The sequence below is a fragment of the Mytilus trossulus genome, chromosome 3 (assembly GCF_036588685.1).
Source record: "Mytilus trossulus isolate FHL-02 chromosome 3, PNRI_Mtr1.1.1.hap1, whole genome shotgun sequence".
NCBI lineage: Eukaryota > Metazoa > Mollusca > Bivalvia > Mytilida > Mytilidae > Mytilus > Mytilus trossulus.
Window position 1 is genome coordinate 77,650,044 of NC_086375.1, and position 27,986 is coordinate 77,678,029.

A 27,986-nucleotide genomic window follows, 5' to 3' on the forward strand; every position below is an offset into this window, starting at 1 on the left:
GTATCGTTTTTACAATCGTCTTTATATATTTTTTTTTAAAATGCATTAAGTATGATATAAAAATTTGTCGCTTTCGATATACTAACATTGAGATCGGTCCATAAAGTCAATTACAGTAAGCTAGCATTCCAAATACTTTATAACATAATTAAGCATTATTTTTTCCATTTCGCGATGAATGGCGTGTATTACTGAACCTTTCGTATCACAGCGTAACAGCCCTGGATATTAGTGATGTATCAAGGAGGTAAGTGAATTTTTTAATCTGTACATGCAAATAAATCAATGACTATAGTTTATCTTTAAAGGACTTGAAGGTACTTTAAATCGTTTAATTGTTTGGACTATTTCATCACTTTGTGTTTGAAGTTTTTCTCTCACTGGCAGAACAGGATGAATTTTCAATAAACAAAATTGTTCAATTTAAAATTATTCCAAACAAAATGGAAAATGTCGTGCGTGACCCATCTTGTTTCTTTAAAATTTATTTGAGAGATGAAGTAGAAAAACTTTATGTTCTGACAGATACTATAGGGTCTTTTTCATAACAGGAGACGTTTCCTTCATTTTAGAGTTCAAGCAATTCCTCAGTTTTTGTCAAGCCTGTGATTTTATAGTATTTTTTTTTTTATTTTTTTTTCACAGAAAAAGATTTAATAGAATGATTACAGTACATTTATACAACAACACAAAAAATAAAACCACCGTGACACACATAAATACACATCCACGCTAATTACCCTGATATTATTAACCAAGTTATTGACAAAACGCAGTTGTTTTTTTTAATTTTTTTTTATCCAACATATATAATATACAACAGTACAGTTATCAAACAGAAAGTTCATATATACATGTATATATATGAATGTAATAAAATACAACCTATCAGAAAATGTATAGAACTTGAAAATAACATTTTGTTGGGATTTTATAATTGCATCTTATTAAAAAGGACATACAAAAAAAAGTATAGATAATTAATAAATAAAAGAATTAAAAGATGATTAAGAAAAAGATAAAAAACAAATATAAAAAACAAATATAAAAAAATTCAGTTTGATGTCTGCTAATTTTGTATAGTTGCTAATCCACCAAATTATCCTGTAAAGCCTCTTGGTAAATGCACCAAGCTTGATTAAACTTGTCAAAACATTTATTTTTGACTGATACCTTCTTCTCCAAAATATAATGATGCTTTATTTTTTCAATCAATGCTGTTAAACTTCATTCTCCTTTAAAATATCATGTGTTATATATATATTGTTTAATCCAGAGAAAAATATTGTTTTGAGGGTCACCTTTGTACATTCGTGATAAATTTCCAAACAAAATATATCCTGTGTAAATGGTATACTAATGGTATACTACTAAATTGTCTATTTTACTTACCAGCACACTTGGTACAATTAAAATCCTGATAATAAATTGTTCAAATAAGGCCTTCGAAAATAGTGGAATGAATTACTTTTGGAGTGTCAAGAACTCGTTGGAAGTACTTGATAAATTGCTTGCTTATATTGGTGATTTTGAATCTGTTCAAAGTTTTGATTTTTCTACCCTGTATACCACATTGCCTCACATTCTCATTAAGAAAAAATTCACACACCTAATCAAATGGGCATTTAGAAAATCAGAATGTGAATATATATGTTCAAACTCTTTTAGGTCATTTTTAGTAGCAATAAACAAAAAAACTATGTTAATTGGACATGCTTTGATACTATATATGCCCTTGGATTTTTACTAGATAACATTTTTGTTCGCTTTGGGGATTCCGTATATCGTCAGATTATCGGAATTCCAATGGGGACTAACTGTGCACCACTTATTGCAGACCTGTTTTTGTATTGTTATGAGTTACAATTTATGACAAAAATAAGCAAAGACCCATCGAAACAACATCTGATAAACAAATTTAATAATACTTTTAGATATTTGGATGATATTTTGGCTCTCAATAATGACGACTTCAGTATGTATATTAATGAAATTTATCCTGTTGAGCTTACTTTAAATAAAGCTAATACTGACAATGACCACTGGCCTTTCCTCGATCTTGATATCTTTATCACTAACGGAAAGCTGAATACTAAAATTTATGATAAAAGGGATGATTTTTCATTTCCCATCGTTAATTATCAATTTTTAGATGGTGACGTTCCCTTGTCACCATCTTACGGTGTTTATATATCTCAACTTGTACGATTCGCTCGTGTATGTAACAATGTTTTAGATTTTAACGAAAAAATTCATGTATTACTGAAAAATTATAACACCAGGGTTTTTGATATCACAAACTAGTCAAAACATTTGCTAAATTTTATCATCGGTATAAGGACATCATTCGTAAATATAGCTCAACATGCAGACTTCTTATACGTTCAGGTATTTCACATCCAATTTTTTATGGAAATATTCTTTATAAAGCACAAAGGTGTCAGTATTCACCTCAGAAACTAACAAAACCTTTGAATAGACCTATTAAGAAGGGATATTTACGATACTGTTGTCAAGTCATTAAAGATTGCATATTTTAGCGTTAATATTGAGTCACTGATAAGGTCTTTGAATCGGAACTAACCACATTTATTCTAAAACAGTTGTTGACATGACACGGGTTATGTTCTTCTCATATATGTTATGATGGTATGATACTAAACCCCTAACGGGAAGGATTGTGCCTGATGTTCATATGATGAAATCATAATCTTTCAGTCAGTTTAGTTGAAGTCTGGAGCTGGCATGTCAGTTAACTGCTAGTAGTCTGTTGTTATTTATGTATTATTGTCATTTTGTTTATTTTCTTTGGTTATATCTTTTGACATCAGACTCGGACTTCTCTTGAACTGAATTTTAATGTGCGTATTGTTATGCGTTTACTTTTCTACATTGGTTAGAGGTATAGGGGGAGGGTTGAGATCTCACAAACATGTTTAACCCCGCCGCATTTTTGCGCCGGTCCCAAGTCAGGAGCCTCTGGCCTTTGTTAGTCTTGTATTATTTTAATTTTAGTTTCTTGTGTACAATTTGGAAATAAGTATGGCGTTCATTATCACTGAACTAGTATATATTTGTTGAGGGGCCAGCTGAAGGACGCCTCCGGGTGCGGGGATTTCTCGCTGCATTGAAGACCTGTTGGTGACTGGGGTTGGTGACCTTCTGCTGTTGTTTTTTTATTTGGTCGGGTTGTTGTCTCTTTGACACATTCCCCATTTCCATTCTCAATTTAATACCATTCTGGAGAAACCACATTTCAGTTTGCTCAATAAAGTGTTGTACATAATAACAGTCCCACAGTATATGTTCAATTGATTCAAGTTCAATCTTACAAAAAGTACAATATGGGTTTTGCACTATCCCAATTTTGTTTAAAAACGTATTTGTTGCAAGAATTTTATGATTAATTCTATACTGAAGCCATTGTAGCTTAGTATTTTTTGTAATAGCAAATGGTAGTTGAAAAATCTTTTTCCAGTTTTGATTTTCTAAAACTAAAACTGCTTCCCATCTTTTTACTCCTGTAGGAACAGTGTTGTTTTTGTTTAGCACCAAATACATATCTTTATATCCCTTTTTGCTTTTGAGAATGGTCTTTATAACTGATGGTATGAGATTCTAATTTATAATCTCCCCTATTAATTTTTTTGGAAGTCTTAGTTAGCATAGAAATTATGCTATTATATTTCATGATGTCTATATCCATCTGAAAACACTCCTGAAATTGATAAAAATTTAGAAAGGTACCATTCTCCCCAACAATATAATTTACATGTAGAATACCCTTACTATGCCAGTCTTTGAAAAACACTGGTTTGTTGTCAATTTGGAATAGGTTATTCATCCAAATTGGACTGGAAAGAAAATATTCCCAGTCGTGCAAATTCATTTCTTTTTCAATTACCATTTGCCAAGCACCCAGTACATCTTTCCAAAATGTATTCTTAATACTTTGCTGTAGTTGCTTTACATAGCTATTACCACAACTAAATAATCTATCTTTATCAACATATGTACAGTAGTTGTCGTTTGTTTATGTAATATATACGTGTTTCTCGTTTTGTTTATATAGGTTAGACCGTTGGTTTTCCCGTTTGAATGGTTTAACACTAGTAATTTTGGGGCCCTTTATAGCTTGTTGTTCGGTGTGAGGCCGTACTTTAACCTATAATGGTTTAATTTTTAAATTGTTATTTGGATGGAGAGTTGTGTCATTGGCACTCACACCACATCTTCCTATATCTAAATATGACAAAAATATATTTCGCCATTTACAATCGTTTTTACAAATTCTTCTTATCCAAGTACATTTCAAAGCATTTATAAAAGCATGTGAATTAATCATTTTTAAGCCTCCATCACAATAATCTTTTTGTATTACATCTTTTTTCACTCTATGAACTGGTGAGTTCCAAATAAACTTATACATAAGTTCATTTATCTGTTTAATAATATCTTCACTTGGATTAGGTAGTGACAATATTAAATGATTTAAAATTGGCAACATGAGTGTCTTTACAACAGTAATTCGACCAATAACAGTAATGTTACGTCTATACCATTGTTTGACTAGTCTTTTTATTTTTACAATATTTTCATCATAATTGATTTTAACTAGTTTTTCTAAATCAACATCAAAATTAACACCCAATAATTTAAAGGATGTGCTTCCCCAAGTAAGATTTTGATATGTGCAAAGTGTCTCGTGCTGTACTTTTTACTTCCAATCCAAATTACATGAGTTTTGGAATTTTTTTTATTTAAACCAGAAATTTTAGCAAACCAATCTAGTTCCAATAATGCCTCATTTAAAGATTCTTCACTACCATCTAAAAGTAGTGATGTATCGTCAGCAAACTGCGAGGGTTTGTGTTCAACATGAAGAACTTTGATTCCATTTATATTTTTGTTATTTCTTATTTTTAACGCTAAAATTTCAGCACAAACAATGAAAAGATAAGGCGATAATGGATCACCTTGCCTACAACCCCGTTCAACAGTAAAAAAAGTCTGAAAGATTCCCTCCCAGAATGACTGCTGAATTAATGTTTTGATAGAGCACTTTCACCCAATTTATAATAGAATCGCCAAAATTAAAAAAAATCAATACATTTAAAAGAAATTCCCATGAAATGGAATCAAAGGCTTTTTCAAAATCTATCAACAATAAAAGGTCTGGTATATCATTATCTTCAGTATATTCCTGATATCATAGATCAATCTTAGATTTCCCCAATATATCTTCCACTCATAAAACCTGTCTGATCAGTATCAATAAGTTTAGTCAAAACTGTTCTAAATCTTCTTGCTATAACCCAAGAGCCAATTTTATATACAGTATTAAATGGATGTCTACGAGAAAACCATGCAAAATTAAAAAAAAAATTATGAAAGGGGTTGTGGAGTTTTCATTTTTAAAAGCAAAGATATAGGGCGCCAGTTTTTTTTAAAATGTCTAGGTTTGTTACCCTTTGGAAGACATGTAATTATCCCCTGTTTTTGAGTAACAGAAAGTGCCCCTTTATCATAACCTGTATTCAAGGATCTTACAACAACAAAAATTAAGTCGGGCCAGAAAAATTAAAAAAAATCACTTGAAAAACCATCTGATCCAGGCGTTTTATTGCTTTTCATTCTTTTTAAAGTTTCACCAGATTTTATAGTATTAGACATCAATTACTTTGTTAAATTTTCATGGAATTTTATGAAATTTAGACCGAAGTTTGTTTATAACCAAAAAACAGTATCCAGAGCAAACTTTTGAAAATATTTATTTTAATTTTCCCGTATTTTACTGATAAATGGACTTAGATTATTTTACAGTTAATATTCATAATCAGTCTGAGGTAATCGTTTCGCAGTCATCAATAACTTTGTCAAACCTTCATGGAATTTATGAAATTTGGACAGAAGCCTGATTATGTCATTAATGACCAAAATTCAGTATCCAGAGCCAAATTTTGAAAATATTTATTTTAATTTTTCCGTATTTTACTGATAAATGGACTTAGTGTTGGTTTCTTTTTACAGTTACAAGTACATACAGTTTGGGGTTAAAGTTTGTTACATATCAATTACTTTGTCAAACCTTCATTGAATTCTATGAAACTTTGGTAGAAGCTTTTTATGATTAATTAGAGATAATGTCTGAAACTTTTGAAAATATATTCTTTCATTTTCCGTATTTTGCTGTATATCATATTTGTTTTTCGTTCATTATTTTATACATAAATCGGGGCGTTAGTTTTTCTTTCTTTTTTATAGCTGACTGCGGTATGGGTTTTACTCATTGTTGAAGGCCGTACGGTGACCTAAATTTGTTAATGTCTATGTCATTTGGTCTCTTGTGGAATGTTGTCTCATTGGCAATAATACTAGATCTTCTTATTTTTATATTGAAACTTTCTAACCATATGGAATATTATTTTATATTATGTATGTCCATTAATTCTAATATTTGTCGGATTTGATCACCGTACTAGCAAGTTAATTTCCACAAATATCAAGATGGAATGTGTTTTCAAAACGTTAGCACTTTCGGTGGATAAACTAAGTTTTGTGATGTCAGAATTTCGGCTTCTATGATATTTCATGATATTTCCCTTCTTAAATTTACAGGAAGTTTGAAAGTTCTAAAGCTTGAATGCTCTTTCCAAAATAACGCATGGGGGAAATTAGGCAGTGAAAGCATGGTAGTTCGACTTGTAAAATCTGCAGATGATAGTTTTAATATTGATGAAAATGAACACTATGCGGAGGTATGTAAAAGTTCAAATGTAAGAAAGACTACAAGATGGAACTCATCCAATTTCGACTTATCAGGAGTCGAAATACATACATTTAAAATTGAATGGAAATGGTATGAATCAAAGTTCGGGACCGCAGGAAAATTTCGACTCATCCGAAATTTCGAGTCAACCGAGTTCGAGAGTATTTTTCACAGGCACTTGTTTCTATCCATTGGAAGAACCACTATCAACGTATATTTACGAGAAGGTACCCAACTACTTTTTTCACCTCTCCGCTTAAAACCCTTATTTCTCTGTCAATTCAGTCTCAAATTTTTTGTAACATACACCATTCGATTCATGAAAAGTTTATCTTTCAGATGATATGCATTGTATTTGCCCTTAGAGTACCCCTTACCCCCAGTACACAAGATTTGTCAATAAATTTTCATGTGATCGTTTTTAGTCCTCCTACAAAATACAACTATTTCCGTTTTAGATAATTTGCATAAAACAGTAAAGGATAAGTCTAAAGAGTCACAAATGATTAATGTAAAGTCTAGAGAGTGAATGACCCTATGAACTATGAACCGACCAATCACAAGCGGTTTTAAATCTTTCTGCTTTAAACCGGTTGTTGTTGTATTTTGTAGGAGGACTAAAATGAGAATATGAAAATTTATTGACAAATCTTGTGTACTGGGGATAAGGGGTACTCTTAGGGTAAATACAATGCATATCATCTGAAAGATAAACTTTTCATGAATCGAATGGTGTATGTTACAAAAAATTTGAGACTGAATTGACAGAGAAATAAGGGTTTTAAGCGGAGAGGTGAAAAAAGTAGTTGGGTACCTTCTCGTAAATATACGTTGATAGTGGTTCTTCCAATGGATAGAAACAAGTGCCTGTGGTATTTTTGACATCTTCACCATATTGATCTACAATAATGGCTTCCAATTATTTCTTGAAGAACTATTTTTTTCAGAAAGGTTTGGGATATTTTTTTTAATCTCTTTCTACATAGGATTTCATTATATTTTTAAGAAAGGATCGAGGCTATAGATACTACTAACGGGATATTCTAACGCATAAGTCGAAAAAACCTGATAATGCCATGACAATCTATAATAAATAAAACACGTTTGAGATGTTGATTTAAAGAGCTGCATGATTTGCTTTCTTTTTCTATTCCTTAACAAACGTTCTTTTATATATTAAATCCCGTAAATATCTTTCTTTTTTCTTAAATCGAAAACTTATTACGCGATATATTTCTACATAGAAAGAGCTGCATCAAACACGTGATAATTTGCTCTAGTTGTGGTACAATGAATTAGTAAACACATTAAAAACTAATCCGGCAATAAAGGTCAAGTACAAAAAGTAACTGACTGTCTGTGTCAACGATCGATGAGCACTGTTTCAGAAAGCAAATTACACCCAACATCATGACAGTGGTTACAAAGCTGCCTTCGGATTCGTTTGTTTAAATATGTTAACTCGTAAGAACCATGGTATATATAGTACTTGTCAATTTCAACTTTATTTTGAATTAGGATTAAACAACAGTGGCGGATCCAGAGGGGGGGGGTTCCGGGGGTGCGCACCCCCCTTTATTTTGGCCGATCAATGCATTTGAATCGGGACATATGTTTTGCACCCCCCCCCCCCCTTTTGCCCTGGGCTAGCATCCCCCCCCTTTCGAAAATTCCTGCATCCGCCACTGAACAATCTGATTATGTAGTAGCCCCTTTTGTTGTTTATACAACATTGTCATTTATTCATGACAATGTCATTTGATGTGTTTGAGCATCACCGCTCTTCAACACTTTGTACATAGGATACCAATGACCGTTTGTCCCGACTTCTTAAATTGATTGACAACCGTATTTTGAACGTCATATCGGACACTTTACATGGATTCAAAATAAATCTATTAAATTAAAAATAATTTTCAGTAGAAAATCCCAAAAAACTACTTTTTCCATTTCATTTCAAAACAAGCAATGTATTTTTCAAGACATTTAGTCAAACATTTCATTTAAAAAAAATGCATCCTCTTCCAAAAAAGGGGAAAAACTCGGTGCATAAGAAAGAAAATTTCAGCATGATATATTTAGTACCGATGTTTCAAATACTATTCAACTGTGAAAGCTATTCTGGAGTCGTAAATTTTACGAGATCCATTGATCTTATTTAAATATGAAAACAGAGGAGTGTGTACGAATGTAAGATTACATTGCACTTGCTTGAAAATATTGCGTATAAAGGGAAAGTTACCTTTTGCAATAAAAGTCAGTAAAACATGCCTCTCTTTGTCGATTGAAATTTATACATTTTCGCTTCGTGCGTGAAAATACTTTTGTAAAAGAGGCAATGCATTTCACACACTAGTCTTAAATGCTAATTTTTACTAAAAACTCACTATGTCTTTCATGAACAAAAATGTGATAGAAAAATACCGTATTCGTCGGATATTTAATGAATGGCTATTATCTATTTTGAATTTATTGAACCATAAAACTAATTTTTGACTCTTCACATTGAATAATCTGCGAAGCGGATTATGTAAAATGTGAAGAGTCAAAAATTGGTTTTATGGTTCAATAAAATCAAAATAAATTATTGCCATTCATTATAAATAAATTTCTATCAAAAATAAAGCTTAAAGAACTTTTTATATTATTTATATTAACAATAACAACGTACACACATGTTGGCGTATGAATACACAACGTCAGAGTTGGCGTGTCGCCATCAAAATTGACAACATTGAAAATAAAACTAATAATTTTAACCAATCAGAAAACAGTTAATACACCAAATTTATTTATTCTTCTTTGCAAGCTAAATATCTTAAATAATGCATCGCTTACCAAATTTAATTAGTTTGAATCCGAAAGACATTACATTAGGGAACAACCATTTAACTTCAAGGGGTTAGGGGGCCGGGGTATGTTTTGTTTTGTCTGAGTCAGAAAAAAAAGTTCTTCAACGCTACCAATCAAATTAATTTTTTATAATATTTTACACTATCAGGTATGGGGAAAATCTGGATTCAGAATATTTTTTTTGTCATCTGCTTGACCAGAATATTTTTTTCAGCTATTTGGGGATCAGAATATGTTTTTAGATATGTCTAGGCCTTTTATGGCTTGCTTATCGCGGTATGGGTTTTGCTTATTGATGAAGGCCGTACCGTGACCTATAGTTGATATAACATCTACGTTTTTTATTTGATATTTTTACGTTGAATGCAAACGATGTAAACCTACGAAGTCTTATATTATAGGACAAGGGATTGAGTGATTTTTTTTTATAAAACAATAAAATATACATAATTGAGTTTGAATCAAGTTGAAATGACAGCAGATTTCTACAAAGATAATATTTTTATTCAAATGCTACATACATTGTAGCTCGAACCCTTTAATCGTCATTTCTCTGTAGATCCTACATTGTTTAAGTCGGTGAGACATTATCCACCAGCAATATATGTCCACGAAACGAAACTTCGGGTACAGGAGACCTTCTTGCTTTAAGACGGTTCATATTTTCTTTATTGTGAGCTAGAGCTAGTTTCACTAGTGTCAAGCTATCCAGCAATTCTCATCCTGCAATTCTTTTGCAATAAAGCTATCCTGCAATTCGTCATCCTGCAATTGCGTTCGAAAAAACTACTTTAGTGACAATTTTATTTTTATTCAAAATCATGGTTTTTAACTTGTTTTGTTTATAATAAAATATAAAAAGAAATATATTTTTTTTCATATCCAATTCGCATTTCTAAATTTAGTTTACAAATTTCTAACTCATCTTCACAGTTTTATAACTAGAATTTACAATTAGAAAAATCATGACGATTCATAAAGAGTTATAAATTTTTACAGTCCTAGATATGATTCGTATGTACATGCATGCATGTTTAACAATTTCTTGTGTAAGCTTTCTAAAAGACCCAAAATTTCGTTCGAAACACGTAAAATAACAAATCAAAAAAATTCGAATACCCATTTTCCGTCTCCGGCATTGTTTTGGTAGTTCTTTATATTTTTTAGGAATAGGGATTAGAAACTCTGCTCTAATAGGCAGGTACTGGATAGCACTACAACGGGAGGGTGAAGAATTTCTTGGGTAATCATTCTTATAAAAGCCGAACATTTCGTCCGAAACTTGGAATTAAAGCCAAATTGTATAAAATACGCTCTGGGGGTAACTAACTTTCCAACCAATTGTCTCTGTAGTTCTTTATGGCTACGGATTATAAACTCTTATTCAATGCTTTTATAATATAAAGTAAGACATCGGTATAGTTAAGAATTTCTTGGGTAAGGTTTCTTAAAGGCCCAAAATTTCGTTCGAAACACAAAAATAAAGCCAAATTGTAAAAAATACACAGGGTTCCCACTTTCCGACCCTTATGGCTAAGGATTATAGACTGTGCGTATATAAATAGCCATTGGCTAGTACTGCATCTGGAGGGTAAAGAACTTCTAGCGTTAGCATTCTTACAGGCCAAAAATTTCGGCCGAAACATAGAAATAAAATCAAAATCTATAAAAAAAAAAAAAAAAAAAAAAAAAAAAAAAACGCTCTGGGGTCACCCACTTTCAAACCAATTGTCTGGGAAGTTCTAAGTGGTTAGATATTAGAGAGTCTGCTTCATTAAGAATATATTATGTTGTACTAAATCGTAAAAGTATTTAATTTTTGGGGGTAGCTTTCTTTAAGGCCGACGATTTCGTTCGAAACACAGGGAAAACAAATTAGATAAAATACGCTCTAGGGTCACCAATTTTCAAACCAATTGTCAGACTCTGTTTCACTGAATATCTTTTATATAGTGCTACATCTAGAGGGTAAATAATTTTGGGGATAAGTTTTTTAAAGGCCAAAAATATCGTTCGAAACACGGAATTAAAGTTAAATTCGATAAAATACGCGCTATGGATACCAACTTTCCAGCAAATTGTCTTGGTAGTTCTTAACGGCTACGGATTATATGCTATGATTTAATCAATAGCTATCATATTATACTACATCATGAAGGTAAATTATTTCTGGGGTAAGCTTTGTTTAAGGTCCAACATATCGTTCGAAACACGAAAATAAAGCCAAATTCGATAAAATACGCGCTAGCCTTTCCAGACAATTGTCTTGGTAGTTCTTAATGGCTACGGATTATATGCTCTGATTCAATCGATAGCTATTGTATAGCCTAATTTGCATTTACAGTACATCGTCTTACTATTCAAAGGTCACCTTTTAGTCCAAAAACAGTTTTATAAAACACAAATATTACCAGGTTACCTCAGGTCACCATTAAAATACTGTACATGTTCAGGTAAACTCTGGTCACCACTGTCATGACTTTAATACTATACATAGGCATACTACTCTAGGCAAGCTTTCACAAATATTTTCAGGTTATATTAGGTCAGCAATGTATTACTTCTGTGCGTGGTCAGGTTACCCCAGTTCAAACATTGGCTGATCCAGTCCAAATCCCCTTTCATGGGAAAACTGGTTTAGCGGAAATCACTTAAGCATGACTGTAGCGGGTCTATCAAGACAACCAGTAAACCCCATTTAAAAAAAAATGGTTCTGGATCAGCAGCTGTCATCACTCTATTACTGTGCATTGGCAGGTTTTCTCAGGTCACTATTGCATAACCCATACGGTCAGGTCATTTTTATTAGTTTAAACATATTTATTTATAGTGGATTGGGAAACAAGTTTTGCAACTTATATTAATCCGTTTCCACTTTGCGGGTGCGAGTAATGCCTTGTAGCGGCATTAGCCTACTCTTTTTCGAAATCTACAAGGGTGTCTTAAACGTGCAAGAGATGTGGCTCTCTCTTAACACGGGTCAACCATTTATCGTCCCTTTCCGACGGACTATCATCGTTTCCTGAAGACCATACTCGCAGATGGTGTCAAGGGAGAGCCGAAAATTGAGTTCCTGAAATTTCCATCCCAAACGGGAATCGAACCAGGAACCTTTGTGTTAGTAGTCCGATGCACTAACCACTACACCACGGCTCTCATTTTTATAATCCTATTTTCCCTGAAAATCCTATTTTCCCTGAAAATCCTATTTTCCCTGAAAATCCTATTTAATTTTACCATCCAACCCCAGTCAACACACACGTATATATTAAGATAAATGATCGTTGCAATAGGTAAAAAAATGATTAAATCGCCTGGCAATTTGGTTAATATCTTTGGTATTTAGCCAAATTAAAATTGTAATTAAGATTGAACAAAATAGGGAACTTATTAATTATATTAATTAATTGATGACAAATCCCCTATATTACCTAAGGGCGTCTATTACACGAGGACATAATTCAGCGGACCTTTTATCTATCTGCATTTAAAGGAGAAAGAATTTATTATAGATACAAACAAATCTGAACATTACTATTAGTTTAAACTTAAAATATATGTAAGACACTAAAATAAAAGACGTATTTAACAGGTCAGGACCACTACCTTATATGGAAATGCATAAATTAGCATACTTATGTTCTCGCACATGTAATTGTTTATTTACATGTGACGCAATTCATTTTTACCTAGGTTTTTGACCAATCCACTAAATGAGTCACAATGCATGATGGACTACTACGTGTTTACAATCAACCAAGAACACGTGTTATTTACTGAAATACAACACATTTTTTTGTGCAATGCGGGATTAACAATTTCGCTTAGTTTTTCATTTTATGTATCCTCATTCATAGTTCGTGATATAAAGTATGACTTCCATGCTCAGATTAAAGAAGAGTTGTTTCTATGCGAAGAAAAAAGGGTTTGAATTACCCGATATATAGCCATTACCATGTTTGATGATGGCACAGATATTTCATGTAGTTGTCTACCAGAGTGAGACAACAACGAAACAACAGCGAAAAAACACAATTACCCATGAGACAAACTCAATAGTGTAAAGTAAGCCGTGGATAACAGCCGGTGCTGATATTCACGAGTACAGAAATGCTCGTATAAATAATTAAAGCGGCAAATGTGGGATCCTTGAATTTTGTGTTCGTAAAAAAGGCGAAGAAATATTTACATACATGGCAGTGTTAACAAAATCTATAAGTATTTTTTTGTCACATTTCAGTATATGGGACTTCCAAACTGTCCCCTTTGATTTGAAGGTAGTGAAGTCAGCAACTGTAGTTTCAGTATGTTAGTTTTTTAACGGGCTCGGACATTTGCCAAACTGAATAAAAATATTACAGCTGATTTCTCATACCTGCGAAGTAAAACTTTTGTTGGCTTGCTTGCTTTGTTTGCATAGTTGTTTATACAAGCTTTGAAAATAAGATTAACATCTTTAAAAAATATATGTATAAAGGCATAATTTAACTTGTATATTTTATATTTTGTACAATATACAAACAAAGCAAGCAAGCTAACCAAAGTGTTGCTCTACATGCATTAGGAAATAAGCTGTAATGATTTTATCCATATGTATGTTCGACAAGGTGGAAATTTTGATATGTTTTGTGAAAATTGCGGCGTTGGATCTATAATAAAAAAGATGTGGTATGATTGCCAATGAGACAACTGTCCACAAGAGACCAAAGAGACACATAAATTAACATTTATAGACCACCGTACACCCATCAACAATGAGCAAAGCTTATACCGCATAGTCAGCTATAAAAAGCCCCGGTATGACAATGTAAAAAAATTCAAACGAGAAAACTAACGGCCTTAATTATATAAAAAAAATGAACGAAAAGCAAATATGTAACACTTAAACAAACAACAACCACTGAAATACAGGCTCCTGTACAATATATATTTTTTGATGGAATAGATTTCTTGTCCTTTTATATATTTGATTGGGCCGGTTTTTTTTTGTTTGGATTGTTTTACACAAGTAATTTTTGGGTCATTAATAGCTTACTTTTCAGCAAATCATCTATGACTGCTTACTTTACTAAATTATGTCTTTTTTGGAAAGATGTCTCATTTGGTACTCATATCTCATCTTCTTATTTCTATATTATACAAAGCACGTTTTAGAAAGAAAAAAATAATAGGTAATATGGCACCCACTATGATCCAGAGACTTTTAATATTGGAGATAATTTACATATGTCAACAGGACAGCAGCCGAACGACAAAAAAAACCGTCTGAAGTATATTTTGTGATAAAATTAGCAAAAAATGGATATTATCGATGGATGAAACTATAAAATATGTATTGAGCTATATACCGTACCCGCTCAGTGGCGGATCCAAAAGGGCGGGGGTTCCGGGGGATTGACCCCCTTTTTAGGACGATCAGTGCATTTGGATGGGGACATGTAGTTTGAACCCCCTCCCCTTTTGTCCAGGGTTAGGACACCTTTTTAAAAAAATGGCTGGATCCCCCCCTGCCGCTTTCATAACACATATTTTTTTTAGCATACTGAATATCGTGATGTTCTTACTATAAGTTCAGGTTCTGATAAAAAAAAAAACACATTCAGTACAGAAAAAAGTGTTTCAATGAAAGTTTCCGTGTTTTTCTAGGCAGAAATGATTTTGGAATGACATTATACAGGTTTAAAAGAGCTCAAATGATTTTCTTACTGGACAGTGGTTACTTCATTTGATATTATACTGTGTCACGTCGTGAAATTAATGCAGGTTCAATTCATAACAATGCACAAAACCGGTTCAACTACTCTTGCAAGACGAAAAAGAAAGTCAAATCGTGAAGCCAATAAACAATATTTTTTTAATCTGAGCATGCAAATTGAAGATTACGTTCTATATTTTACATTAAATATATTTGCAAAATAAAAACTTTGGTAATGAGAGTCCCAGACAATATATTAGTTGACTTTTTTCCCACTAATTCCACGTGTTTTAAGTAGTAGTTTACTCGTAGTAGCCCACAATGCATTGTAGTTCATTGAATCGATTGGTCAGTTTTTCAAGGCCAAATTGGCCTTGTGTTTTGGAAATTACTATGCAAATATATTCTGACGTCAGAAAATCTAGAGTTCTCGACCTGTTTAAAAGGAGAAAGCATTTATTTTTAAAAGAAGACCACATATCATACAGTACAAACATTTGGCACTGTTCATTGTTTCGTTGACAACAAACAGATTATTCCGATCGTGCGTTCCGTATCACTTAGACTACTTTAATGTCAATTAATGTGCTAGATCTTTATGAACACATGATAAATTTCAAAGATTCGCATGTTCGCATCCGATTATATTTAAATGTAGTGTTAATAAATAACTTGTTCAATATTATACATTTTGACACTCATACTGTGAAATGGCCCTCCATACTCTCGGCATCCTGTAAAGTAGTTCCTTAACAATAGGAATATGCCTGTGTTAGATGAATACCTGATGTTATCTGTATTATAGCATAAGTCTTGTAAAACAAAGCAGAAAAAGTGTTCCACGCATTTTTTGTGCAAGTTAATTGCGTTTAAATTCAATAAGACGGTGGGTTTATTTTTTGTAATCAATGTATGGCAAGCAAAGAAAAAAACTAAATTGATTAAGCACTATCCTGTTCTAGTTGTAAAGAGTTACCGAGACAATGGGTCGGAGCGTGGACGCCCCCAATGCGTATTTTATCGAATACAGGCTTATTTCCGTATTTCGGACGCAATTTTCGTCCTTTATGAATGCTTACCCCAAAAATTCTTTGCCCCCTGGTTGTAGTACTACCCAATAGCTGTTTATTAGAGCAGAGTGTATAATCCCTAGCCATAAAGAACTGCCGGGGCAATGGATTTGAACAAGTGAGGTGACCCCAGTGCATATCTTATCAAATTTGACTTTTTGTCCGTGTTACGGACGAAAAATTCGGCCTTTAAGAATGCTTACCCCAGAAATTCTTTACCCTCACGTTGTAGTACTGTCCAATAGCTATTCATAAGAGTAGCTGCTATAATGCCTAGCCATAAAGAACTACCGAGACAATGGGTCGGAAAGTGGACGCCCCCAATGCGTATTTTATCGAATACAGGCTTATTTCCGTATTTCGGACGCAATTTTCGTCCTTAATGAATGCTTACCCCAAAAATTCTTTGCCCCCTGGTTGTAGTACTACCCAATAGCTGTTTATTAGAGCAGAGTGTATAATCCCTAGCCATAAAGAACTGCCGGGGCAATGGATTTGAACAAGTGAGGTGACCCTGTTTAAAAAAAAGTTGTGTTGTGGGTACTAGTTAAGTATATCATGACCAATTTTTTTACATCAAAATTCTATTGTTGGTCGTTGATATGAGTTTTGAAAAACCACAAATTTGGATTAAACATGCGTTCATCACATCCTGAACTTAACAGATAATTGAATTGTCATCATGATATTATGGTAAATGCTAATTACAAAACTGTAAATATGAGTTAGAAATTTGCAAACTTAATTAAAAATTTTGTTAATGGGATATACAACTCTAATAATTTCTATATAAATCTTGCAGTGAACAAAAAAGTCAAAAACTATGATTTTAAAGAAAAAAAATTGTTGCTCAAGTAGTTTACCAAACGCAATTGCAGGATGACGAATTGCAGGATAGATTTTTATAAACAGAATTGCAGGATGAGAATTGCTGGGTAGCTTGACACTAGTGCTAGTTTCGACCCTGTCGTCTTATTTTTAAGATTTCTTCGTTGATGAACTTATCACTAAAAAGTACTTGCAAAATCGTCATTCCCGTGAAAACTAAGAGTTGTTTACATTTCAAATTTCACCAAGGTCTCTATGTGGAACTGTCTGATGGGCTTCAAAGTCGACAGGATAAGAGGTCAATGTATACAGGTTAATTTAAGTTATGTGGTACAATGGGTAAATGTTTTGTTAAAATATACCTTATTTTTGATATTCCGCATTAGCATTCCTATAAAGTAAGACAGTCCGTGCGTGACCCGTGACATACAATATTTTATGCATTTCATTGGCTTTTTTCGGCTAGTGTCTGAAGACGAATTAGTGTAAAATAATTTTGTATGATTTTAATCTCTGAAAATTTAAATAAACTGAACACTTGAACAGATCTTTTTGGGACATCGGGTTGGGCCTATATGTTTGTGTAAATTCGGGATTTACACTTATTGGGACTCGGGAATCAATGATTGATTTTCGGGATTCGGCCATCTTCGCTAGCCAAGGGTTACGGTCCAGTGGAGAGAAGGGGACTGGATCGTATCCCTTGGCTACCGAAGATGGGATTCGGCATAAAATGCTTTTTTTTCCGGATTTCGGTTTTCAGCTTGTTTTTTCTCTTGGAAATTCGGGCTTGACACCCATCCTTCACCTCTCTCACTCTCTTCAGCAGGCAATGTTGAGGAAATAGGAAAATCATCCTGTATGAGAATTTGAATTTGTTAAATATTTGCAATTCTTATAAAATCTCAAAACCCTGCAGATTTTTCTTTATGTGAAATGACTACAAAAAGGCGGTGTATACGACTTCCCAATTAGAGATATCAATAATTTTTTTTTTCAAATATCGAATACTGGTTCCCAACTAAATGTCTAAATATATCTGGAATATTTCCCCTCATATTGGGAGCTATCAGAAGTCAGTTCATAGTAGACTGGGATCCTGGCCCACTGCTCGACAGTAGACGAAGTATTAGATTGGTTCAGGAATGCTAGGATAAGTACATAGGACCTCAGTTTAATATAGGCGTGCATCACTTTTATCCAATCAACTTTCCTTTTATGATAAAGATTGGCGTGCGATTGTAGTCGAAATAATGACATTGTAATAGTTTTAGGACATTAAAAGTTATTGTGGAAGCTGTTGACTACTGGTTCAAAATAAAATTGATCTCGACAAGTTGCTTTGTAACCACTGTCATGATGTTGGGTGTAAAGTTCCGTTAACACGTGATTTTATAATTTATTTATACACTGTACTTTATGAGAATGTAAATATTATTACTTATAATATTTGATTACTTTTTACTGAGCTTTTTTCCTTGAAATTTAGGAACTAATAACAGGGATACTCGGACTAATGCTGTAATCCGAGTAAATTGTTAAAACAGCAGATATGCAGTAAAAGTTATATTCCCATAAAAAATTCTGATGCTGTTAACTTTTCTTTTTTCAGCTATGGATGGGGACGCACCCAACCTGTCCATCTGTTTGTTATTATAACGGTGAACGAAAAGAATCTCTAGAACATTGGCTGAGACTTAATCCTAGTGCTTTTGGGTCGGAGATGGACCAACATAGTGATGGACAGTTACCTTTTCTAATGAAAGTGCTTTCAATACGGAATACTCTTGCAATACAAATACATCCAGACAAGGTATTACTGAAAAGCAGGGATGAATATTCAGTTTCTATTAATTATGATAAACATTCTGAGGAATTTAAAAGCAGAGGATTCAAAATCCATTTAAAGGCGTATAACTTATGTTTGATGCAACGGTTGAACGAATATGATGTTTTTATTTGTTGTAATTTACATTTTTAACTTGTCACCGATTCAATGTGTTTAAAACACTTACTTACGAATAAATTTATTCTGTTTAATTTTAAATTATGGTAGTTGACACAAATTGAAAATAATGAAATATCGATCCACAAAATGATGAAGTTTGTAAATATTTTTCACGATTAAGGTTTCAGCACAGAAGTTACACCAGGAGAGACCAGACATCTACAAGGATCCAAATCATAAACCAGAAATGGCCATAGCTCTAACTCCATTCAAAGCGATGTGTGGATTCAGACCAATTCAAGAAGTAGCAAAATTCACAAGTATGTTGTGTTAATAGTATCTTCAATTAGATATAAATAGCGCAATGATCTGAAAACTTATAACTCGTTTATAACCACTGTTGATCATTTGTATGATTTAAATATAATAGTTCGTTTTTATCACCGCAGAAATAAAAGCCTTCAGAAGATTAATTGGAAGCAACAATGCCCTGAAGTTATCCAAGGTCAGTCAGACCGATGACCACGTGCTACACAACCAGGCTATGAAGGACTGTTTTACTGCTCTCATGAATCAAGACAAACATATGGTACAAAATCAGATTGGTATACTTTTAAAAACCATCCAGGACAAAGGTAGGCATGTGTACTATTTGGTTTGATACGCTATAGACAACTGTAGATTTCTACATAAGAAAATGCCTGTACCAAGTCAGGAATATGACAGTTGTTATCCATTCGTTTGATGTGCTTGAGCTTTTGATTTTGCCATTTGCATAGGGACTTTTCGTTTAGAATTTTCCTCGGAGTTCGGAATTTTTGTTATTTTACTTTTTACCGATGTTCAAATCTTACCAATTCATAAAAAGTAACATATCAAAAATACCGAACTCCAAGGAAGTTCAAAACGAAAAGTCCCTCAACAAATGGCAAAATCAAAAACTCAAACGAATAGAAGACAACTGTCATATTCCTGACTTCGTACAGACATTTCGTTCTATACATAAAGACAGGATGCCTCATGTTGGAAATTTTTAAAAAAATAATACAAGTTGAAACAAAAGCTTGTCTGCATATCAAATTATTTTCACGGCGAGTGTCTTGCAAGAAGCAAATTCTGTTCACCCTCTGACGTCGCCCCTGTTTTTTCGGGATCCATGTTTCTCATTTATTTTTAGTATTCAGTGTTGGCTGTCTATTGTTTGTCGTTATGTGTCTTATCTGTTTCTTGTTTTGTATTTTGTTCACTGATTGCCCTTCTTTATGACTTTTGTCTTAGTGTTGAATTTCATTTGTATATTAGTAATTTTGTTTTAAACGTGAGTTTTATTATATTTAAGGACCTTTTGTCTAATTTTAAAAACTACTTTAAATTTTAAAAATATTTGAAATTCGTAGACTTATGAGAAAGATCTACGATGACGTGTGAACGGTTGTGTGGTTTGGCAATGTTACATGTCCACCGATGTCCAGATATTGTTCGATAAAACTGTTTTGAGAGGATACGATGCTACCGGACATAGACAAATTGGTCGTTTTTTCATGGAAAATAATTTTATATTGAGAAATAGAAAACTGGCTCTCTTTTCTGTAAATAAAACTAATAAGCTGACATGGGTTAAATTAAAGTGAGACAACTCTTATCTCCCGGAACCAAATCATTTAAAAAGAAAAAGAATGTATTGCCATATGACCTTTTACATTGAAGGGCTAAACTTGCATTAAGCCGTGTTCAGGTACTTAAATAGAAAATAAACGGGGATATGGAGTAAATGTGCATAGACAAAACCGAACACACTAAACAGAAAAAAAATACAAATTATCAATGAACAGGGCTTATTCCTGTTCTTCATCTTCACAGTCATTGGAGGGTCTTCTACAATAAACGTATTATTCATACCCTACAACAAGGTCAAGATGGCCCCTATCGTCGACTTAAGCGGTATTTAAAGTATTGTACTGTGTATAAATTTCAAAGTCACAAAAAAAAATTACACCAAAAACATAACACAATACAAGACCAGAACAGACAGATTCGACCTGAATCAGTCGGTATACATATATATACATTTTAAACAGCACAAAAATGCAGCAATGAGGTCTAACAACAGATTTCCTGAATCTTCCCAGAGTTTACCCGTAACTATGTGAATTACAATTTTTGCTTTTTCCTTCATATCGGTCATACATAGCCGACACCCCGCATGTGGCGTTCTACACGGTGGTTTTGTGTACACTGAACCTACACAATGCCTACATCGACTATCGACTGCATGTAGACGAAACATGATTTAAACTACATGTAAACATTGAGTTTTATCAATGGGAACGTAACCATGTTTAGTTTATGTGTGAGTTACACTAACACAACACCGAGTTTAGGTCAATGTGAACACGGCCTAATACTACTCAGCGAATGTGAATTAAAATAAAAATTTTCAGTGTTTAAAACTAAACTGTTGTCAATTTAACTTATGACAAAACAATTGCTCCAAGAATAATATCTTACATTAAATCGCTCCCTTTCATTTAGCTACAACTGTGACCGGAAAGATTGAAAAAAAATCGATTTTCAATGCCGGCAACAACTTTTTCCTTGTTTAAAGTTCCAAAATGAGCAATTTAGATTTAATATAATTTTTTTATATTTTATCCTGTTTGAGAAATCTTACTTTGTAGTTTTCAACGGAAAATTATTTTTTAAATTAATTTTTGAATTAAAAACTTTTTGAAAACACTTGAGGTAGTAATAAAAGGATTGTATTTTAAGATAGATGTATAATTTTTTAGAATCAAAACTTTAATTTCCTTATATCTTAAATATTCAAAAATAATGAATTCACAAACTTGATGCAATAATTTCTATTAAAACGTTCGTCTTAGTCGGGAAAAATAATAGTATAATAATTTTATGTCCGTCTTTTAACGGTACCGAATGAGTTCGTTACGGCAAACTTCTGAAATTGACGCGAAAAAAAACCAAGCACATATATAGTCTGGTATAGTCAAATACTCTGCATCTTTCATTTCTTTTTTTTTATTTTCAATATTTCTCCTTCTGTGAGACAGAGGACAAAAACAGACTTTCAATACAAAAGCGGCGTGAAAGGTTATTTCAAACAATTTTCCATTCCGACGGATGTTGTTTCTGAAGGTTTATATAGTGCGGCAACATCATTAAGATCTGAAACTGATACATGCTTTATCTATAGTATTACCGGACAACACAGTAGGTGAATATAGTTGTTACTCTTGGAAATTTAAATGGGGGTTTCAAACGTCCAATTTGCGATTTCTTTTTTCAAATAGTGCGCCAGCAAGGAAAGTTTGTACTATGACGTCAGATGCAATGTTCTGAAGAAAGACAACTCTTTTCTTCAAAACGAACGAGAAAAAATCATGAAAATACTAACTTTTTTGAAAGGTCGGTGACATACACTTTTTTTTTGCTTTATTGTGAAGAGTTCATATGGCACTTTCCTTCTTTAGATTTTTATGACGAAATCACTGGTAGATATTTTTTAATACTGGAAACGTTTTTCAGTTTAACGTTTAATTTTTGGCGGGAATGAAACAAATCATATTTTTAAAGATCAAATCAATATGAGCCTCAAACTCTTGAACCTGTATTTGAAAGATACAAATCTACTGTTTAACTTGCATTAAGAATTATGCTTGTAGGTTTGATATAAAGTATTTTTTGAGAGTTTAGATAACAAGCAAATATTATGTTAATATTCGGGAAAACAGGAAACTGAGGTTGCTATATAGTGACAAAACTAAGTCGGTGACCCCCAATTTTTTTCATCATATTTTGTTCCTCAAATCATGAAATACATTCACACTAAATTTTAAGAGAAAATCACTGGTAGAAATGAATAGGCTGTTTGGTCTGTAAAAGTCCAAAAAAGACACAAAAACAATGCATAGGCTATTATGTCTTTGCATTTCGTATGCATTTTATACCATTACCTGCCTTCTCCTTTGATATTGGGTATGTTTTATATATATTTTTCACTGAATATCTTAAATTTTAGGTTAAACTCTCTGTTAATTGTCAGAAAAATTATAATTTTGAATGAGAAAACCTTAAACTTTTCTTTGACATAGAAATAAAACAAAAATCTACTTTGCCATTCAGTAGGACTATACAATTGATATACTAGTATAAGGAATCAGCTGTACAGAAATAGTAAATTTGAAGTTATAAACTGTTCTGATAGAATTGTAAATATGCTTTATTTTTTCATTTCCAATTCTAAACAGAAACATACCCCTGCCCCATTGTATTTCGTTTTAATATCTCATTCAGATCTCATCAACAGATGTGTTCTTTGGACACTAAAACTGCTTCAGCATGAGTTATATACATGCCAAATTCCTGTCTTCAAACTTGTTAGTGTGTAAGTGTTTGTGTGTAAATATATTGTAAAAAGTTAAAACACTATTTTTATGAATTCGTAGTCCAAAGTTTTAACGAATTTAAAGCGTATTGCATTTTGTATAGATTTTAATATTAATTCAATATACCTATCATTTTTTTCAGAATTATCTGGACAGAATGTGCAATATTATATTCCTGACATCATCAATAAGATAAACACAGAATACCCAGGCGATGTTGGAATATTCGCCATTTACTTCCTAAATATTGTAGATTTACAACCGGGAGAAGCAATATTCATTGATGCTAATATACCTCATGCTTACATATATGGTGGTGCGTATTCATAAATCATCCATCTCCATTTATCATACTTGCAAAAACACATGAAAAAAGTTTCCGTTCGATTACTTGGTTTTCCAAAAGTTATTTTACAAACGGGACAGCAGCATTATAAAATAATTTGCAAATTACCTTATTTTAAAAATTGTCTTGGGCGATAACATACAGAAGGTATGATGTTTTAGAGAGAGGTGTGTATAATGGAGTAGGAGATTTTGAGTTCATTAAAGATTTTGGTTATAGTTCGTGTTGCTCAGTCTCTTTTTTTCCCTCCTTTAACTTTAACTAAAAAGTTGAAAGTTAGATAAAGTTATCTTAATACATATGGCTGAAAATTACTTATTTCAGATTGCTTAGAGTGTATGGCATGTTCACACAATGTAATCAGAGCTGGATTGACCTTCAAGTATCGAGATGTTAATACTTTCTGTAATACTGTTAACTATACCGGGCGATCTGCTGAGGATATGAAACTACCGTCTAATCAAATACAATTAGAAATTGGAATATCTGAAACAAAATTTCAACCGCATGTTCCTGATTTTGCTGTTTCGGTTATAAAGGTAGATAACTGTATATGAGAAGCAAATAAAATGATGAAATATTTAATAAACATAATGCTTTAAATTAATGCAGAGTACGATTAACGATGCCCTTCATTTTACTCGGACGTAAATTACATTCTACAATTCAGAGAAGCTGTCACGAACAGCTCCTTCACAAACTAAACCCCTAAAAATACTACTTCACATTATAACATCCCTTTTCAAATTTATTGGCAATACCAAGATAATGTTGGTGAAAGAGAGAAAAAAAAACACGTTGACAAAATGTTCATACGTGTATGCAAGTTATTTTCTTCCTGGGCCTATTTGCAAAAAAAAAATGATGTGAATTCTTAAAAGTAAAATCGAATCGGGTTGAAGGTGTGAGAAAAAGAAATGTCTGAGATCAAATTTCATTCTATGTTTCTGTTTACTAATTCTTCTGTTGTGTGACCAAAAGCAGAGACATATATACACATATGTGTATATATGTCTCTGCCAAAAGGAACATAGAATTGGGCAAAAGCATGTAAAGTAAATCTGCCCTTGGAGCTGTAAATCTCGATTTGTAGTACATTTGGGAGATGTTAATTTCAAAACAAAAATAATGAGCAATGCAGAAATATTAAAAGGTTTTATTTCCGACAAATCAATGTGACCTTCGATTAATAATGATGCTTCTTGTATGTGCTTCAGTACTGCAATAGAGATAAATAATGCCTGGGACAAATCATTTGTGTATCTTCATTTTTCTACATCAGTCTTAAGTGACAATCGTACAGAAGCATATATAGGACTTCTTAAAAATATAATCACGAATTTAAAATTTCACGGAGCCGAATCGTTATTATAAATTGCATAATTCGTTATCACGAACAAAATTTTTGAAAACAAATCTGTGGTGTTATTTATCACATAGATATAAGAAGATGTGGTATGAGTGCCAATGAGACAACTCTCAATCCAACTCACAATTTGTAAAAGTAAACCATTATAGGTCACAGTACGGTCTTCAACACGAACAGCAAGCTATAAAGGGCCCAAAAAATGACTAGTGTAAAACCATTTAAATGGGGAAACCAACGGTCTAATCTATAACTAGAGGCTCTCAAGAGCCTGTATCGCTCACCTGACTCTCTTTGGGTTTTTGAATTCATATAAAAAAAGAAAAAAAAAATGGCTACAAAGTAACAACACTTGGTCAGCACCAGATAAGAAACATTCATGCTATGTTTGGTTTCATTCCATTCAGTGGTTCTCTAAAAGAAGACATTTGTATGTATTTCCCATAGGGTCCTATGTTAAACTAAGTCCCCCACTGGCGGCCATCTTGGATAATGGATCAACTACAAAGTAACAACACTTGGTCAGCACCTCATAAGGAACATTCATGCCATGTGTAGTCTCATTCCATTCAGTGGTTCTCTAAAAGAAGTCATTTGTATGCATTTCCCATAGGGTCCTATGTTAAACTAAGTCCCCTGCTGGCGTCCATCTTAGATGATGGATCGGCTACAAAGTAACAACACTTGGTCAGCACCTCATAAGGAACATTCCTGCCATGTTTGGTTCATTCCATTCAGTGGTTCTCTAAAAGAAGTCATTTGTATGCATTTCCCATAGGGTCCTATGTTAAACTAAGTCCCCCGCTGGCGGCCATCTTGGATGATGGATCGGCTACAAAGTAACAACACTTAGTCAGCACCTCATAAGGAACATTCATGCCATGTTTGGTTTCATTCCATTTAGTGGTTCTCTAGAAGAAGTTCAAAATGTAAAATGTTAACGACGACGACGGACGACGGACGCCAAGTGATGAGAAAAGCTCACTTGGAGCTTCGGGCCAGGTGAGCTAATAAAAAAACGAGAAACGAGAAACACTAATGAACCATATCATCAAACGAGAACCACTAAACATCAGGTTCCTGACTTAGGACTGGTGCAAACTAATGCAGCGGGTTTAAACGTTTTAATAGGTACAAACCTTTATCCTTACCTAAACAATAGTGTAACATCATAACATAGAAAGACACACTGTAAAATATCAATTGAAATGGCTTAACTTAATCAAAAGACATAGTAACACAAACAAGTGAATATACACTAAACGTATAAATTTGATCTATGACACAATGTAAATACAAAATCAATAAAATAAGGGGTGAGATGTTAAACAATTTCAGAAAGACAACCATAACCTTCAACAAAATGCCGCCAAATAGAATAATGCACACAGGTAAATGAAAATATTTTTGTTGTAAGGTATACATAATGGAGAACGGAAATATTTTTTACAAAATAAATAATTTTGTTGTTCATAATACGAGAACAGAAGTGAAAATTATAGTCATACCAAATACTTATTAAAGCTGGTTTATATCAAAAATAGAGAGACGAGATATAACACTAAATAAGTAAACTTTAAATAACCAAAAAAACATTACAAATTGTATCAACAGGTCAAATTAACACGAAAGTACGATTTGATAGTACTCGCAGTTACTGAAAGCTAGTTAAAAGCCAAAAACAATTTAAAATAAAAAATCATGCAGCAAAGACTAAAATCAACTAAAACACATCCCAGGGATTTAGTATTTTAAAGTCATGGACAGTCAAAAAAGACATGAATTGTGCAATGCCAAAAATAAAAGTATCGACAGGCAGTAGGATAGTTAGGAGTTAATCCCGTTTGAAAAGAATACAAATTTAGTTATGTTTTAATTTGCTGATGACAAAATCGATATTTTTGCCAATGTAAACTATATTCAAAGATCTAACTATAACATTGGTAAGATAAGTTTCGATGAGTTTACACGGATCGGATCACATAGTGATTTCCGCGCTTTTAGTACAATACTACAGTAAAATTAAGGATGTGAAATACCATTTTTAATAAGTTTTCTAAAGGTACGGTTAAATTTACTAATCAAATCTTTGTATCTATGAAAGAATTAAGTAAAAGTTTGAAGTAATTTATTGTAACGAAATCCCCGACTTTTATTAAAATAATTTACCAGTCTGTTATGTAATTCGTGATCACCGACTAAATTCGTTACTAGTATCACAAACTTTTGATTCGCAAGACACGCATATAAAGGAATAGAACATATTATTAACGTTGGACATTTCTGATTATTTTATACATATTATATCAAAATAAAATATTGAAACCTTTTTTTCATTTATTTCAGATATTATCGGGAAATAAAACTGTTCATCTTACTGCTATTGACAGTGCAAGCATATGTTTGGTATATACCGGCGAAGGTCAGGCATCCAGCAGTTCATTAACCGAACCCATAAAACTGAAGACGGGAATAGTTTTTTTCATTGCTGCTTGTCATACAGTCAGCGTTGATGTACAGTCAAACGACATGACGATATTCAGAGCTTGTTATAACACTTCAGAAACGTTTTCAAAAGTCGCCAGTGCCTTCTGAACGGAAGTGTGAATAATTACATTTTAGAAAATGTAATTTTTGTTTTGAGTTAAAAACTGTCAGTTAAATGCTTTACACTGCATTATACGGAAGCGTATTAGCGCCCCACATTT

General features: G+C 32.8%; 1 protein-coding gene across 2 annotated transcripts; it reads left to right on the top strand.

Moving 5' to 3' along the window:
* Nucleotides 1–55: 55 nt before the first annotated feature.
* On the top strand, nt 56–27,928 carry LOC134709742 (mannose-6-phosphate isomerase-like). Of its 2 annotated transcripts, XM_063569889.1 has the most exons (8): nt 56–247; nt 6,619–6,758; nt 18,828–19,028; nt 19,345–19,483; nt 19,613–19,798; nt 23,709–23,882; nt 24,237–24,451; nt 27,625–27,928. In XM_063569889.1, exons 1-8 carry the CDS (start codon nt 235–237, stop codon nt 27,871–27,873), a joined length of 1,317 nt encoding a protein of 438 aa, XP_063425959.1. In that variant the 5' UTR covers nt 56–234; the 3' UTR covers nt 27,874–27,928. The 2 variants fall into 2 exon arrangements, with proteins under 2 accessions (XP_063425959.1, XP_063425960.1); XM_063569890.1 differs by lacking the exon at nt 6,619–6,758.
* The last annotated feature ends 58 nt before the right edge of the window (nt 27,929–27,986 follow it).